General features: G+C 36.8%; 2 protein-coding genes across 9 annotated transcripts in view; one reads left to right on the forward strand and one right to left on the reverse strand.

The window, feature by feature from the left end:
• foxp3a (forkhead box P3a) lies at window positions 1–17,485 on the reverse strand. Of its 5 annotated transcripts, none has more exons than XM_048209961.1 (15): window positions 17,304–17,336; window positions 13,513–13,593; window positions 10,749–10,840; window positions 6,423–6,583; window positions 6,105–6,179; window positions 4,241–4,328; window positions 4,007–4,163; window positions 3,768–3,875; window positions 3,585–3,672; window positions 3,308–3,376; window positions 2,019–2,172; window positions 1,824–1,900; window positions 1,643–1,744; window positions 1,270–1,391; window positions 1–501 (listed from the first exon to the last, which is right to left on the reverse strand). In XM_048209961.1, exons 4-15 carry the CDS (start codon window positions 6,579–6,581, stop codon window positions 408–410), a joined length of 1,293 nt encoding a protein of 430 aa, XP_048065918.1. In that variant the 5' UTR covers window positions 6,582–6,583; window positions 10,749–10,840; window positions 13,513–13,593; window positions 17,304–17,336; the 3' UTR covers window positions 1–407. The 5 variants fall into 5 exon arrangements, with proteins under 5 accessions (XP_048065918.1, XP_048065916.1, XP_048065914.1 ...); XM_048209959.1 differs by having other exon boundaries at window positions 10,740–10,840; window positions 17,304–17,335; XM_048209957.1 differs by lacking the exon at window positions 10,749–10,840 and having other exon boundaries at window positions 17,304–17,485.
• si:ch211-167b20.8 (protein phosphatase 1 regulatory subunit 3A) overlaps window positions 15,316–18,129 on the forward strand; it is a 13,496-nt gene continuing 10,682 nt past the window's right edge. Inside the window, exon 1 of one of the 4 annotated variants that reach the window (XM_048209954.1) lies at window positions 15,316–16,468. In XM_048209954.1, the coding sequence (XP_048065911.1) occupies window positions 15,633–16,468 (836 nt within the window). In that variant the 5' untranslated portion in view covers window positions 15,316–15,632. Of the gene's footprint in view, window positions 16,475–18,129 lie in introns of all 4 variants that reach the window. The other 3 variants (XM_048209955.1, XM_048209952.1, XM_048209953.1) reach the window with 3 other exon arrangements.

The raw sequence follows: 18,129 nt of genomic DNA on the forward strand, positions 1-18,129 counted from the left end.
TTTCAGTTTGGTTCAAATACTTTATTTAAAAAAAAAAAAAAATGTACAGCAGTTGTTTAACAGCGTAGTAAGTGCCATATTAAATGTATTTACATACTTTACGATGTCATTAATATAATCATTATTGATGTACAAATGTAGGCATTATAAGAGTTACATGTACATTTTAATCAGTACATTTAAATGTGATAAGGATAACACAAAATTGGCTGAATTTCCATTTCTTAATTTGATCTTTGGATGAAGTTAACTTTATTGATTCTTAAAGAATTTATTACACACACACAAAAAGTTTAAAATAAATCATGTCTGAAAGAGACCAGCTATGAATTTAAAACCACCATGTGTGTCATTCTTTCTAAAGTTGTTAATATTGTTAGTGGTTTAATGTTATTGCAGTCTCTAAATCAGAGTCCATTTGGGCCTGATATCTGGTAAGTTTCACCTTGTGGAGTCAGGGGAAACAGGTGAAAAGGTGCCATCCAGGCCATATCCTGGTCCCTGAAGGGAAAAAGTGCTGTAAGTGCAATCAATCTCTTATGATTCAGAACTAAACAGCATGCCTTTATTAGTCCACGAGGCTGAGGTGTCTCCCAGCTCCAGCAATAAAGACACTTTATTAGATCCATTCAATATGCCCAAGGTAGTTTGTTTTTTTATTTTTACTACTCAGCTGTTCTGAGATGCAGAAAACAAGAGGCTGCTCACTGCAGAGCCATGGGTGGAGTGTGAAGTCCAACTGCCCCTCTCCGGATGTAATTTGGCCGTAATGGGTGAAGCTAGAAAGTCCAAACACACCCTAACCCTACCCATAACTATCCCTCCATCCATTAAATCCACAGAGGTGGAGCTGGACTAGGTCAAGGTCAACCCATGAGGTCCAGAGAGATGGATCTGGTCATTTGGCTCTGCAGTGAGCACCACCTGTGGAAAACACCAGATCACAAGAACAAAGAGCGCACTTCGCTTTGAAACATGCAGCGCAAACAGATTTAATTAAGTCACAGCCTTTTGCGATTTGATAAGGGAATTAAGCCATATTGTGCTTTCGATTTTAATTCATTTGACAGATACTTTGCCAAAGCAATGGTGCAAAACACAACTTTAAAGGCCTTTTATGTTATGAGAAGTTTTGGTTCATTATGAACTGTGATGGGCCACCACAGTCTAGTTAATGAATGGGGAAACACTGCAATTATCCACAAACAAGGCAATATTAGTAGGAATATACACACAATGATACTGTCATCCTTACAAAGCACAGTTTACCTGTGTAACTTTTGCCCTTTTCTCCTGAGAAATTCCTCTTCATCTACAGTCCAAACAGAACCTTTCCTTCCTTCGACGCGCACAAAGCACTTATGAAGACTGAGGTTATGCCGAACAGCGTTCTACACACAGAGAAGTAAAAGAATTATGTATTCCTTATTTTATATGCAACTTGATTTAATAAGAGATTCACTTGGTCTTCCCCAACATAAAACCACAGCTCGGTCATCACTTTGTCACTGATGTTCATGTTGTGAAATATTTCTGGTATGCAAACGAGAGGATGTGGGTTTCAGGATTGGCTTGTTTGTGGGCAGTGAGTCATGGAATGACAAATATAATAAGTGCACTGTACAAATATTGTATTTCATACCTTCCATGTGGCAGTGTTGTGACGGAAGTAGAAGAACGTGCGGGTAAACCAGTGATAGATTTCATTTAGAGTAAGCTGCTTCTCTGAGGACTCCAGGATCGCCTGGCAAACAAGACGTCTTTTATGTGACTTATAGGAAATGTAAAGGTAATATACAGGATAATTATTCAGCAGTGCTTACCCATCGTATCATGGAGGCGTAGGTAAATGGTGGCCTCATGTTTGTTAACTTGTAATACTCAAAACTGGGGATAATCCCTATGGACAAAATTATAAATTGAATATACACATGTTCAGTTTCTGAATCATTGTTTAAAAATATGTATAGAATAACTTTAATAGTAAATGTTTTGGGTGTGTTTGGGTGCTGAGTGACCTGGTATGACTTGTGAGGTAGAGATCTGCCAGTATCCTTGTGTTAACGCATCAGCTGCGACTCTCTCACTGTCATAGAGACCATTTGTGTTCTGACATGTTGCAGGTTGCAGGAGTCCTGACAGATGCCCCGGCTTCTCCACACCGTTACCACCCTGAGATCAGAAGGAGATAATTACATCAATATAAAATTTGAATCTGACCTTCATCAGGCCCTAAAAATAGTTATATAAAAAAACTCAAGTGACAAACAGAACATAAACAGATCCTGCTGTCATTATGGTACAATTCGATTAATGGCATTAGTTAACGTGCCGCTCAGACATGGTTTTGACTTTTCTGATGGTCCCTTTTTCAGTTCTGTAGATCAGCGGTTCCTAACCCCAGTCCTGGAATACCCCCATTACTACACATTTTAGATGTCTCTCTATTCAAACACACCTGATTTAACTAATAATTTAGTTAGTAAAGACTCCAAGACCTCAAATGTCTGATAAGAGAGACATTCAAAATGTGCAGTGTTGGGGGTACTCCAGGACCAGGGTTGTCAAACCACTGCTCTAGATCGGCTGAGGGTCATTGTTGTCTGGTCTGACCCAATTTCAGATCAGATTTAGCCGTCAGAATACACTGGTCAGAAGAAAAATCCATAAACCAGTAACAAATCGTGATTATAACCCCTTCATCAGCATGCTTGAGGAGACGATTATGGTGACAACATTTGGTCCATACTTTCCAGACCTACCATTTTTGCCTGATTTCCTTTCCATGGCATTATATTTGTTTGATCTTTAACAGAGGTCTGTAGAGCAACTTATGTAGCTTTTCTTCGAGCATTACATATTCTTACCTTAGTAAGTAAGCTTGCTGGAAAGATCTGCAATTGTATTGAATGTTCTTCACTTGTAAATACCTTTTCTCACAACACATCGTAAAATGTATTAGCAAACTGTAACTTTACCCAGACAGAATGAGCAGCACCAATCACATTTGAGCTTTGTGAGTTGTTGATATTTATTTTTTTATAGATAATAAACCACTTCCCGATAATCATTTATCAAGTGTATTTGATTGCCAGCACCTGGCTACTAATTAACCTCTCAGCAAGCAAGGGTGTACCTATTTTTTAGTCATCTGGCTTGGTTAATTATTTTGATTTACAAATATATTACTATCATTGTATATATTACTAAAATAATATATACAATGATAAATAAACTATTATATAAATAATATACTGTTTGCTATATATGATATATTTCAAATATAATTTAACATAAGAGCGCTTACCTCAGAGGTAGATTTGACATCAAACAGGTGTAGCTGCATGGCCTGCAGTTTCTGTCTCTCTGCTGTCAACTAACAGTAACATTCATAATCCATAAGCAAGCATCCATTTATCATCTAGTTCTTCTCCTCCTCCTGACCACCATGTTCTATTTTTTCACTCTGCATTTATGATGCATAATAAATGGGTACTGTGTTTCCCACATAAGCTGGTTAAATGAAGAACAAAAAGCGTTTACAGTATGTTGATCGTGTTTTTGAGTACTGGGGTTATATATACCTGATTCTCCATTAATTGCACTTTGTCTTTCTGCATCCTCAGCTGAGCTACACTTCTGTCCCCAGGAGCATGGTCAGTAGAAAGGTGTCTAGATTACGAAATACACATAAAGATATACAGATATGAGGTATTGTTTATTATTTTTGAAATTATGTAGTTAATTATAATTGTTTTGTGTCTCACCTTAAGAAATGTCCATATTCTTTGAACACTTCCCTGCTCTTTGAGCATCCTGGCCACCTGCATTGTCCTTTAACACACAGATATCCGCCTGGAACACTATATGGATGCCTAGAGATAAAAAAAAAAAAAAGAAAAGAAAAGAAAGAAATGATTAATTTAGCAAAAACTGGATTTTAATGGACATTAATGGACATTATTATTTATTTTTTATTTTCTTGTTTGTGTATTTGTTTACTCACTTCCCTGAATGCTCTGGGCTTCCAGGCTGAGGACTTGACGCAGAGGCATTGAGTCTGTTTTCAGATTGGCTGTTGTAAAGTGGGACCACGTCTGACAGGTCGCTGTCAGGTTCTGTCTTACACACAGTGTCCACAACCCATTCATGAACACCACATCCTGTGGGGCATTATGAAAAGTTTAGTTTCAGAGATAAATTATTTTATATTTTCCAGTTTTGATAGAGACTACAGTACCAGTAACTTGTGGGAAAGGCTGGTTGCCTTTGCGTAGTACTGATGGTCTGTGCTGTCTAAAATGTTTGCTTGTATTTTCACTGGCTCTCTGGATGAAGAAAACAAAAACTCATCATGCATCTTTTTTAGACAACCCAATGTTACATGTTTCAGTTTTTAAAATGCATTCTACTCAATTCCTTTTTAAAGGTGCAGTACGTGATTTCTGAGAAATGCTCAAATTGGATCGGACTAAGCACCACAACACACTTGTAGCCAATCAGCAGTAGGGGGCGTATGCACTCATGATGGGGGAGGAGAGAGAGTAAAGCCCCGGGTATACCTCACTTTACGCGTATGGCGCGCAATCGAGTCCGCGCATCTTTCAAGTATACTAACCACGGATGCACGCGAATCACAGAGTTCGAAACATGCGCAGTACAATTTATTCTATAATCAATCAGACATCGTGTCATCAACAGAATGGGCAGGATCGGAGAAGAAAAATAGTGCATCCACCATTGCAACAGTTCAGAAGATACAACAAGAGAATAGGAATCAAAAACGATGGAGAAGGCATGCTTCTGAGTTTACTCGTCTTGTTTTGGAATCGCTCTTTACACACTCTTCTTCGACAACTGCACATTGTGCTCAGTACTGTGCATATTGCCTCCTAGTGGACTCTTCTGTCCTGCTTGCGCATGCGCTGTTGTACGCGCACTGTCCGCGCTGTCTCGAAATTTGGGCTGCACGCGGACGGCTGAAGTATACCCAGGGCTTAAGCAAGAGGGAGATAGATTATTGATACCCCTTTTCCACCAAGGCAATTTAGTCTTTGGTTCAGAGCCAGAGCCTAGTTTCAAATCAGTTCTTTGACTTTCGACACCCAAAGCACCAGCTCTGAACCAGGAAAAGTGGTTCGTAAGTAACACCAAAACTTTGCTGGTCTAAGAACCAGTTGCGTCAGGGGCTGGGGGTGGGGTTACCGTGACCAACAAGATGAACAGAAACTTGTGACCGCCATTTTTGAAATAGCAGCTAATCGAGTTAATAGCAGCTCAATAGTAATTTCCGTCTCTACATTTGGGTGCCGATGTAGGTTCGTAAAGCCATGAGCATCAGTAGTATTGCAATGTCTGCCATTGTTAATGGCGTGTTTGTGTTTGGCGCTGCCGCGCTAGCATTGGTAGGACAGATGAGGAAAGGAAAACCGGATCTTAGAAGGCTTGTCAGTCAAACCAGCTCTGAACCGGCAAAAGCGCTAGCTCTGAACTAGCGCTCGGTTCATGCTGGTGGAAAAGGGGTATGAGAGACATTACAAAAGAGAAGAGAGATCAAAGGAATATCCCTGGAAAAAGAAAGGTTATGATTAAGTTTCAGCTTTAGGACCTGCGTTGATGTTAGAAAAGATTTCAAACCCCGGAGAGACCTAAGCGGGAAGGCCTAAAATGGATGACGAGTTTGCATTGTTTCTGCTCCATATTGTTCATGAGTATGGAAAAAACATTGGTTTTTCACAGAACCAAGATATGCTGTTGTTGTAATGTTAGCTATAGTAACAGGACAGTTGAGTGTCACTGTTTGTCTGGAGCTGTCTTGTCTTGCTTGTATGTACTCTTGTGTACTGTATGTTAATTTGTTTGTTCTTCCTTATCATTTTTCATCATCTTTACTTTATTTTTTGTGAATCATTATTTTGCTTCACTTCAGCTATGATAAAGAAACGTGCATTTTGGTGGGCGAAGCGATGAAGGGTTGGTGGGGTGTGCGTTTGGGTTTCAAATATCAACAGTGTTTCTCACAAATCACTTACTGCACCTTTAATCATTTAGTTTTTGGCCAAGGTGTTGCTATGGAAGTTAAACGTTTTATGATTGGACTGTACCTGCTGTTGTAGAATGGAATTTTGAATGTGAGATGAGCCAGCACCTCTGACATCACTCTCCATAGCAACAGATACCTTTGAAATCACAGTCGCAAAAAGATACAATTTAAAAGTTTATGGAATACATTTTTAAATGTACACAGGCATTTTTAAAGTTTGTGTTATAGCACTTGTATACATTATTCAGTACTTGAGCTGTAAACTTCTACAGTTGCCTAACTATGTTTGAGGAGTGTTTTTTAGTGGAAGAACTTAAATTAACATGATCAGTATTTCTTTAATATCAAAATATAAATATGGCAGTTTCCGTTCTGTTACCTTGGTAGCCATGTGTTTTGCTGAGGTCAGAGGTGAACTGCTTCCTCCGGGTTTCATCTGTATGCTGGAAAATGTAGGACTGTCTTCCACTTGGTACTGATGTTGGTGACTGCTCCGGTTATCTTCACCTCTGTATATTCCAGGACCATTTTGATGCATTCCTATACAGAAATAAACAGGAAGACGTAAAAGAGCTTACAGTTAATTAACTTTACCTTACTACGACTGAGTACTGAGAGTGAAATGAATCAGCCTTCCAGCCCTCACTTAATTATGCAAAGTATTTCCTGTGTACATTCACCTTTTGCTTTGTTTCCAAATATAGTACTAAACACATTTGAATTCAAAACTGCTAAATGAAATGGAGGTCGTTTTTCCTTCTCTTGTTTCACATTGCTGAACACAAACCACAGTTTATGTTGACCAGAGACCAAGAGTTCAGGAAAAGCAGTGGTGGGCCCCCACGTATTTTAAAGGGGTCATGACATGAGAAATCAAAGTTGCCTTGATCTTATGACATATAAGAAGTCTTTGTAGCATTAAAACAACCTGCAAGTTTCATAGCTTAAAATGTCCTCCTCATTATAAACAAAGCATTTACTGTATTTAATAAAGCTCTAAAAACGGCTTGTTTGGGTATTGTGAGATTTGTGACGTCACTTGGGCAAATACATTTGCCTATGACTGCCTCCAGAGCAAAACATCGACGAATACACTGTTAAACATCAGTGTAATTTTAACTGTAAAGTATTGTAAAAATGCAATGGGAAATTTTTTTTTAATAGGTTAACAGTAAGTTTTCGTACTATGTACAGGGAAAAACTGTAAAAGATCTAACTGGACATTTCATGTAAAAAGTAAAACAGAACAAATCAAATTATAATTTACAGTGAAATAATTTCTTTGCACATATGCAGATTTGGGTTTTATGTTACATCTACATTGTTTAATGAATGTTTATTGCATTATTTAAGTGTCATGTGTTACCATGATGGTGTTTTGTGTTTGTGTGATTTTGTGAAGCTACTTGTGATGAACTTCTTCTTTATTCTGGCAACCACAGCTGCCAGCATTTAGTTTTACCGTGTAGTTATACGTCATCACATCATAGGCCCCGCCCACTGGCATTCAGCTGCTTAACGGATGACATTTGCCTACACTGGATGTGAGCACTGCGTCACATCAAAAGCAATTAGAACCCACTGAACCCACTATAATCACTGAAGCTGTCTACACTGGATACGCATTTAAACCATGTGCGTCAAGTTTAAACAGCATATTTGTGTCTCTGTACAGACTTCAGAAGGATACCAGCATCAGAAACAAGTGGATGGTGGGTTTACTGTAATGGCGTCCGAGGAGTACATATTTGTTCAGATCATTTTGTTTTGTAAATGACGCAATGGAGAGTTGGCAAATAAGCTTTTGTTGAAAGATGAAGCAGCCAACTGTAGGCTATTATTATTAAACCACAAGTAAATGGTTTCATAATGCTTTCAAAACACTTACAAGCAATAGCAAGGGGGTGTTGATACTGTTTCCTATGCAGTGATGTTAGCCAATCACAAGAGTGGCCGTTTATACTGACAAGCCTTAACACAAGCTGCCCTTTAAAAACAGATCATTTCTGAAGCGGAGTCAGAATGAAGGTTGAAAATAATCATTTTACTGCATATATATGCATAAACATGTCATTTTCTAATAATGTTTATATTTACACTTTATTAATGTATTTGACATTACATATTTTAGAATATGTCTTTACAAAAAATAATTTCTGTAAAAAATTGAGTTGGCATTGTGAGTGTTACAATATAAACAATGTCATGCATAATTATTTATTTTAAATTGAAATAACAATAAAATGCAACTGCGTAAATTGCAACAGCACATTTAAGTAGCTCATTTAAGTAATTTGACCATTGTAGATAAATGAGTACTAAATGAGTCATTTTTGCATTTTCTTTTTTGCTTTCAACCTTCCCTTTTTTCATCCATAGCTCAAGGAAATGTGAAAGTGAGATGTGCTTGTTTTCTCACGGTATAAATACGATATATTCAGCCTTAAATTTGAATTATTTTAGTAGTTTAATGGAAGCCACCATCAAAATATTACCATTATAAATTAAATAAGTGCAATCTCACACATTTTTCTTTTAGAGTCAATCAACATCACAATACTTTACTTTTATATGTTCATTTTTCTTACGAATACGTCATCAATTGGAATATATGGACATCTTATTGTTCTTATTTTTTCTTATCTTAACTTTCCTCTGTAAAAAGTATTCCTCTATCCATCACAGAAACTCAGAACAATCACATCAGTTACTGTTAAGTACTTGCAAAAGTCTAAAACTATTAAAAGTGTTTGGTTATTGAATTTCAAAGGACTAACAATCCAACCTGGACCATTTATCTGATTCACCCTCACTGTATAGTACTTCTGTACGTGTTTAGATGTAATGCGACGCTAACTTCTGTTGGATGTTTAATTGTGTAAAAATATGGCATTACCAGTGTTCTGATTCTTAAAACCTTGGATGGCAAGAATCTTGCACATGTAACTTCTGAGAAAGAAAGAAAAAATCTTCATCTTTGGATTTTAGAGCACCATTGCCATTGCGGTTTTCTGAAGATGATGGTGTTGCTTCTCTGACATTTGACATTACCACATCAAGTGTATGATAAATGTCAAATTTTTTCACCTGGGGGGTTTTTCAAGTTAGCAACTTAGTGTGATAAGAAGGAGATACAGATGAAGGAAATCAGAGAAGGGCCTTATTTTGTAGGTGCTGAAAAGTAACAAATGTTTTTTTCCTGAAAATGATGTTTGCAGCACGTTTCTAAAAGTAGTGAAAGCACTTTATTTAATGACCTTTTTTTCTGCATTTCTCGGAACTGTATCTTTCTTCGTGAAGTCTATAGATGTTCAGTTTACATCGGCTACATGCAAGGGTGCAACTTTCCAGTCATTTGCCTTGTGTATGTACATTTGATTCTAATTTGTTCAGCTCAAGAGTTCAACCTGAGGATGATATTTAAGGCAATGAAACTCATTATTCATCTCTCAATCTGAATACAATCTTCTCTCAGTTCCATTCACTGAGATTAACTCCCTCAAGATATGAGAATAGTCTGGATAGTAAGTTTCATTTATGTCACTTTAGAAACTTTAGTATTCAGTAAAATCAGTTTTAGTTTCCATGTTCTTTTGTGGAATTCATAGTCACAGTGATACTCATTAGATCTGAGCTGTGACCTAACAGAACCTCAGAATGAATTTCCGTCAAATACTTTCAATTTGCAGACACCCATTATTAAACCTGAAATCTAATAATAATAAAAAAAAATATTACAGATATAGAACAGAAAGCAGGCCTAAATTCTCTCCATTTCATTCTGACTCACTTTTTTTCCACTGTACCCACTCACTTGCGTATAGCATTTTTTCTAAACACACATGAATCAAAGACCAAAATATATGGGGCATGTACAATACTGTACAGTAAGTTCTGTACTGTAATAACTGTTAGCGTTGAATACTAGGACACCCTGCTCCACCCAGTTGCACCATCCTGGCTTATTGTTGGAGGTAAGAATTATTAAAGTGGCATCTCTTGCATTATCTGTGCAATTGCTGAAGATGTGCAAGTTGAAGCAAATTTTGCATTAAAAAGTGTTTTTTGTTTTTTTTTTTTTGTTTTTTTGTTTACTTGGACAAAATAGTACAGAATAAGTATCTGCCATTTATTGGTTATTGGCCATAACATGAAAATAATTACTGGCTTATCGTATGCATCAGAATTGTACAGCACATCTGTAGAATTGTACGTAGTGCTTCTTATCTATGTTACACATTTTAACAAATTTTCCAACATAAACTTTTCTTATCCAGTCACTATCACAGAACTCTTTTAATATCCTAACTAGCTAATGCTCTTAAAAATAAAGGTTAGGTTCAAGCCAAGAGAGATTTTGCAACCTGATGTTAAAGCAGAACCTTTTCAACTTCCTCTAAGAACTGTTTGTTCTAGTTCTTTTGAAAACCATGATGCACTGATGCTGTAAAAATCCCAGAAATCAAAACACTGATCTGTACAACTAAAAATGCAACATTAAGAATAGTTTCAATCTCCAAATAACCATATAGCTCAACTCAAGAACCCACTACAGCCCAAATGTTTTTTTTTTTTTAGTAGATTGTTTGCTGAAATGAAGGTTCCACAAAGAGCAATTGAGAAAATATTACTTTTAAGAGTGGCTGTCACAACAACTTGGTTTATTAGTTAAAAACTTTGAATAAAGATGTTTTACCTCCCACACCTTTTTCTTTGTCTAGCTTTTCCTTGAGACAGTCAGTCTGTATGCTTTAGCGTTTTCCTATACGTTCTCCTCAGCAAAGGGCTGTGGTGCCTCTGAACAGGAAAGAAAAACCAAAAACTGAGTTTGTAAGATGCACAGACCTCATTTATGTCTGCACTTTAGGAAAGCACACCTTTTGGTTGCTTGTCTCTTTTTCCTATGCTGAGCTGTATTAATCTGTCAGGTTAAACAAAAAAACTACAGTGTAATGAAGTGATGTCAGTAAACTGTGTGTAAATTGTTGCATCATCTGAATTTCCAATGCCATTTTACATGTAAAATGAATAATTAATTCAGTGGTTGGTTTGAGAAATTAGTGATTATTTTAACCAATCAGAAGATAAAAGAAACAGATTTGAAACATCTAATGATTATTATACGCTTGTCTGTCATAGTGAAAGCAGATTTTGAGTGTTAAAAACTGACTAAAATTTATCTAAATTTGATGATGCAATGCTGTGAGTTTTCAATAATCATAATCTAAAAACAGATTTCATAAGTTAATCACCTAATTTTCAAACACTCCTACCAAATACTAAAATAATAATAAATTGTAAACAAAACAAAACAAAACAAAAACCCTCGTGTTCATTTAAATGCATAAGCCTTTCAATGTTGCATTTTGACTGATATATATATATATATATATATATATATATATATATATATGAATGATTATTTTTTAAATCTCTATTACAGAAAACAAGTATCTAACTAATAGAACCAGGTTAAAGGAAGGAAAGTAAAAAAAAGAACTCACCTGTTGTGCGAGTGTTGGTTAGACAGACGTGAGTGAGAGAGCAATTATTAGGGCGAGTGCTCTAGAAAATGTTCGGGTCACCCCTTTTATAATGTTTAGCATGACATTTAATGGAAATTTGTCAAGACAGACTGTTTCCCCACTGGGTGTTGGTGTATGTGTGTGTGTGTGTGTGTGTGTGTGTGGTGTGTGTGTATTCATATTGTATATACATGTGTTCATTTACAGAGTGAGTAGTTGCTAGTCAGACTGTCTCCACAAGTTCTTCAGAAATTATGTGGCATTTTGTTGTTTCTGTTTCTTATTTTAGAAACTCTTCATTGCAGCAAAAGACAATTTTTTCCCTGAGTGATTAATGAGGTGTTTATAGACATATATGTTTTATAGATATAGGCTTTTCTATTATTATGGGTCATATACTGCATGTGTATTGCTAAGAATTCCCAAATTCATCTCGATCATCTCTTGGTCTGTTTAACCACAAAACAGCAATGAGATTCTGCACATTTCATTTTGACGGATATCTGTCTTTCACCTCATTCATTTGAAAACATCCTACTTCTAAGATAAAACTTATTTTCATGGATCAGATGTTTCATGTCAGATTTAAAATAATAAATAAAATAATAATAAAATAATAATTGTGCCTTATACTTAAATAAATAAAGGCTATTGTGCGCCACTTTCAAATCAAAACGTGGTGAAGTCCATTCCGGAAGACCGGAAAATGAGATTGCAAAGAAAATAACCTATTACGTGTTCGGAAAGTCCGTTCGCAGGGTGTGTGACGTTGTATTCGGGTTCTGGGGGGAGACTGAACATATGTACATGTACATAGTATGTGTGTCGATTAGAATAACGCAGGAAAAAACATCCTCATCCTGTGGTTGAAAAAGGTTATTTGAGTGTTTTTGAACAAATTGTTCTTCAATAATGACACTCCCAAGCACATGTACTGTATGTAGACTTGCAAGACTTTTTTACAGTCTTTTCTGATTCAAGTACATAACTTTATATAACTTAAAAACATTTTTGAAGATGTAGACTGTTTGAACATGTATCCTAACAACAGGCACATCTATATTAAAAACAAATGCTATTCAGGGTCATAATTATAAATTTGTAAAGAATTTCACATAATTTGTGAAATACAAATAAATATTTACATTGTTAACAAACTTTCATAAACAAACATTTGACACTGTTTCATGTTCAACAACTCGCATCATTTATTTTCATAACTTATTCACTTCTTATTTCATAAGACTGTAAAACTAAGAGATCAATGCAGAATGATTATGAAAAGACTCTTATAACATTTATCTATATACTGAAAAACAAACTAACAGCTATTGAGTCCATAAACTTTGAAAATCCATATCTTTTATGAATGCACAGATTGCACTTCTTTCTGCTCTTCTACATTCATTTACAACTTTTATAACGAAACTATTTCTGCTTGCCGAATTAAACACCATGTGATGTTATATAAGCCCTGTAGAGACAGATAACAAAACATTCAACCACTTCCAGGTTGAATGTTTTGCATTATTATTTGTCTCTATGTGGCTTATGTAACATCACATGGTGTTTCAAAAAATATCATATTCTTAGTCTTCACTCAAGTTTTGTGACAGCAAAGGAAAATAAAACATTTGGTATATGCAAAGAACCGACTGGTTAACTATGAAAAAAAGAATCAAGATTACATAAGTTTGATGTGTCTTTAAGCAGGTGTAATCTTAACACTGGGTTAGTCGTAAAAGCACTAGTCACTGGAGTACATACCCACTTTGTTCCTGATGCCACTCAGGATTTTCGAGACATAAAGCTGTAAGTGATTTTTGAACCAAGTCTGCACAATTATATATTTATTTCATTTTAATCCTAGAACTTGTATTTGTAGGGAAATATGGGGATGCATTCAAATCGTGATTATCTCTTATCCTCATTCAACAACAATACCTGACAGGAGTGGGGAGAGCTGTAACAAAACCAATCCCCATTGAAGACTCCTTTTTCTATTTTCTTGATTTTTCAGCATGCCTATAGACAGTAGTGAAAAAAGACAGATGTTTCAGAATACAATTTGAAAAAATACGTCAGCATACAGTGCGAAGAATACGATAATGTAAGTTTTACAGCAGCTGAATAGCAGACGAGGTCTGGTAGTCTTCACTATTATTTGATGCAGGCAGCAGACCTGCTATGGATTTATTTTAAAATGTAGCAGATATGTAACATACAAATATACTATAGGTAACATACAACTTCTTAAATATTAAAGCTTTTCACGAGGCAAACTGTATAATGTTTGTTCAGTTTTTGCTGTTGTTCTTTTCTGTCATATTGTTACAAATGACACCAACTACTTACTAATTCGGTATGTTACTTGCAGCAATGGAATTCTTTAGTCAACATCTCTATTCTTGGAAGTCTGCTTTATAATCATAAGATTTTATAATCATTATAATCATAACTGACATTTGTAGCAGACAAGCAGATATCTAGTGTTAAAATATAAGAGTTCAAGGACCAAATGTTATTCATGGTTAGATGAATATGGTTTATGATCATCCCCGGTCTCCCGCTATGCGCAGCAAGCCAAAGCTCTAATGCTGAACCTGTTGCACATATTGATTTCACGTTAAGCAAGACTGATTGCTCCATCTAGGGGTTAAAATAGCTTACCAATCAATATCTTTAAACAGTAATGGTCCGTAATCGAATATGCCAGCTATTCTTTGTCACCAATGGATTTCATTAGCTTAGTGATTATTCTGCTATATTGTTCTTTCAGAGCAGTTGCATCTGCACAAATCCACTGACTGGATTACGTGATCAGAAACAGTTTGTCTGTGCAGTAAGGGACAGGTAGACAAGCTGATCGTACAGTTGCAGGTACTTTTGTGCTTTTTTATGAGTGAAAGAATTAGGCATCAAAACTGTTTTTAACCCTCATAACTGCTTTTCTTGATTCACTTTTGTAAGTACTTTGCATATTACTGAAAATATTTGTATTAATTCTGCTCTATAAGCAAATGGTGAGCATCTTAAGAGATACAATTCAAACCAAACAAACAGCTGCAGTTGTAGTGTTTAGGAAAGTGCTGTAGTGGTATTTGTCACCATTTATTTTACATTTTTATTTATTTATTAAGAATATTACAGGGGCCTGTTACCCCAGGTGGCCTTTAACCTTATTTTACCCTATGGAGAAGAGTGTGTGAGTGGCTGAGTCTTACGAAACTATTTAAAGCTGCATAACATGCTGAAAGGCCATAACATGGTTGTTTAAATATGAGTCAATGTTGACTCGCAAAGGCCACAGATGAAGCACTTTTTTAATTTATTAAATATTTAAAAGAAATTGCACAAAAAAATGCTTTGTGTTTACATATTCTTGACAATGACAGCAATGAAAGCAATGTAGTAGCCCCTATTTACTGTATTCTGCGCCGGAAACTTGTTTAAATTGAAAACAATAGAAAACCATTGTCATCATTATAATCATCAACAAAACTGATAAATAAAATGGATTATAATAATTTATTATCATCATTTTTGTTATCATATGAACTATAATAACAATATCAATTTCTATATTAACAATATCAAATGTTTATTATTATTAGATAGCAATGTTCGATTATTATGAACATTCTTTTTTATTTCTTTATGCAATTAGTATTATAAGGGGAATTTATGCTCACAACCAAACTGCAGGCAAACAAATGAGCGTGTCTTTAAACTTTCAGACAGAAGTGGGGGGCGTGTGCGGTTTGGAGCGACCAACAAGAGATGAGGGGAGGGATATACCAACAGAGCCCATCTTCCTCCTGACCTCTGGAAAACGATGGACGTCCCGCTTCCTTCTAAATTTAGACACTTATTCGTGTCTGTGCACTATGCGCTTCAAACTGTTGTTCTCGTTTATGTCAATAGTTTAGGCCTAGCTCGGTCGAAACGAGGTGACGGACCCTCGCGGGTCTCCGTTGACACAATGAACAGCAGCTCGATCTGACAAGCGCGCACCATCGCAGTTACGACACCTTTCATGTTTATGAGGCTCAGAAACAGGCGTAATGGCGCAGGGGAATAACAGTAATTTCCTTACTATCCCCTCACAAGAGGGTCTTTTCAAGACGGTGAGAGTCGAGCGTTCCGAAGACAACAGTAACGATGAAGAGGAGGAAGAAACAGAGGAAGACGTCCATCTAATACCGAGGTCTTCTCCCGTCCCCAGGAAGCGAGGATCTTCGATCGCGGATGAAACCGCCGAGTACATGCGAATTCGCCTGGGGTTGCCGAATAGAAAAGTGTCGTTTGTAGACAGTACGGGAGCCGAGCTGGTTGATGTCAGAATGTTTGTTCCGTTTGATTCAGATGACGAGGACGATTCAAGATGGGAGGAAGAGGAGGCGCGGTACCGAAAAACCTACCGCGAGCCCACTTACCGTGTGTGGCCAGAGTTCCAGGCGCTCGCCGGGACAGAGCTCGTGCTTGCTGTCCACACCAACAAGCTGGAAGTGGAGAGCGTGACATCTGTGCCAGATGAGCCTTTGTCCTTCGAGGTGATTATTCGTGTGCTCAACATTTCTTTTCACAAATCAGTCTATGTCCGTTCCACGATGGACGGCTGGATCAATCACTTTGATTACCCAGCCGAGTATGTCCAGGGCTCCAACGACGGCGAAACGGACAAGTTCTCCGTGAAGCTGTCTTTCGCTTCACCGTACCTGTTCAACGGAGCGCGTATTGATTTTGTTGTACGTTATGAGACGTCAGATGGAGAGTTTTGGGCTAACAACTCTGGCAGGAATTATTCGGTAACTCTCCTACAGTCGTATGAAGACGACGAGACAGCCCAGGCCACCATAGAGGAGAAAAATGATCTGAGAGGAATCCTAAAACCTCCCAGGTACCGGTAAGTGGGTGTCAATGGACTTATGGAAGAATTCAAACCCTGTTGTTAAATCTGTGTTTAGTCAGGACTATTCCTTCTAATACGAACCCAGGATAAAAGCAAACAATTAAAGGGTTAGTTCACCCAGAAATTAAAATAATGTCATTTATTACTCACCCTCATGTTGTTCTACACCTTTGGAACACTAATTAAGGTATTGTTGATGAAATCCGATGGCTCAGTGAGGCCTCCATTGAGAGCAAAGCCATTAAAACTCTCGAGGTCAATAAAGGTACTAAAAACATATTTGAATCAGTTCATGTGAGTACAGTGGTTCAATATTAATATTATAAAGCATCAAGAATACTTTTTGTGCGCCAAAAAAACAAAATAAAGACTTTTCAACAATATCTGTATGGGCCGATTTCAAAACACTGCTTCAGAGCTTTACGAATCAAATCAGTGATTCGGAGCACCAAAGTCACGTGATTTCAGCAGTTTAGCCGTTTGATAGCAGATCCGAATCACTAATTCGAAACAAAAGATTCATAAAGCTCAGAAGCTTCATAAAGCAGTGTTTTGAAATTGGCCATCACTAAATATTGTTGAAAAAATCATTATTTTGTTTTTTTTTTGGCACACAAAAAGTATTCTCGTTGCTTTATAATATTAAGATAGAACCACTGAACTCACATGAACTGTTTCAAATTGTTTTTAGTACCTTTATGGACCTCGAGAGTTTGAATGGCTTTGCTGTCTATGGAGGCCTCAAGGAGCCATCGGATTTCATCAACAATATCTTAAAGGGACGGTTCACCCAAAAATGAAAATTTGATGTTTATCTGCTTACCCCGAGGGCATCCAAGATGTAGGTGACTTTGTTTCTTCAGTAGAACACAAATGATTTTTAACTCCAACCGTTGCGGTCTGTCTGTCAGTCGTATAATGCATGTCAATGGGAATTCCATCTTTAAGAGTAAAAAAAAAACATGCACAGACAGCGCCAGTTATTGTACAAAACTTAATGTAGGCCTACATAATACACTCGAGTCAGTATATGGTTATCATGTTTATATTGTTTCACATGTTCATGCTGAGAAAAACAAAAAAGAAAACGAGCTCCGCTGACAGACGTTGCAGAGACACAAAGATAACGATAATACACAACGGTGTGCTAAGCTAAGTTTCTAACAGCAGGCAGCACTTTGTTTTCTGTTCATAAATTTTTCTCACTTGACGAAACTTAAAGGAAGCATATGTCTCGAAATCATTTTGCTATCAGATGTTATCTTCTAGCTCACTCGAGGATAACTTACAGCTGCACTTACCTGTCGTGAATGCAGTGATGGACAGCTGTTTTCCTCATTCGACGGGTGTTTAGATTTCATGTGCTTTCTCAATATGGTGGTGATATTATGATAACTCAGTTTCATTAATTAATTTGATCAAAAGTAATTCCATTTTGTAAGATCATTTTCATCGAAGTAATTCCAAACTTTGCGAGGCAGACGACAACATTATGTGACGATCAAATAAAGTGAACTTGTTAAACACGCTCCACAGCGCCACCCGGTGCATTTAGTTATAACTGCGAGTTTTAGTGCTTAAGATTTTTCATGGATTCACTGCATTTAGGGCCAGCAAAGCAACATAGTAAATTCGAATACTATTTTTAT

Source organism: Megalobrama amblycephala, linkage group LG12 (genome assembly GCF_018812025.1).
Source record: "Megalobrama amblycephala isolate DHTTF-2021 linkage group LG12, ASM1881202v1, whole genome shotgun sequence".
NCBI lineage: Eukaryota > Metazoa > Chordata > Actinopteri > Cypriniformes > Xenocyprididae > Megalobrama > Megalobrama amblycephala.

Coding starts and splice junctions, on each gene's coding strand:
- foxp3a (XM_048209957.1), bottom strand. CDS start 17,421: ATGGAATTCCCATTGACATGCATTATACGACTGACAGACAGACCGCAA. Junction 6,584..13,512: donor GCTCTCCCCACTCCTGTCAG/GTATTGTTGTTG, acceptor ATTTCTGTATAG/GAATGCATCAAAATGGTCCT. Junction 1,901..2,018: donor TACCTCACAAGTCATACCAG/GTCACTCAGCAC, acceptor TTTTGTCCATAG/GGATTATCCCCAGTTTTGAG.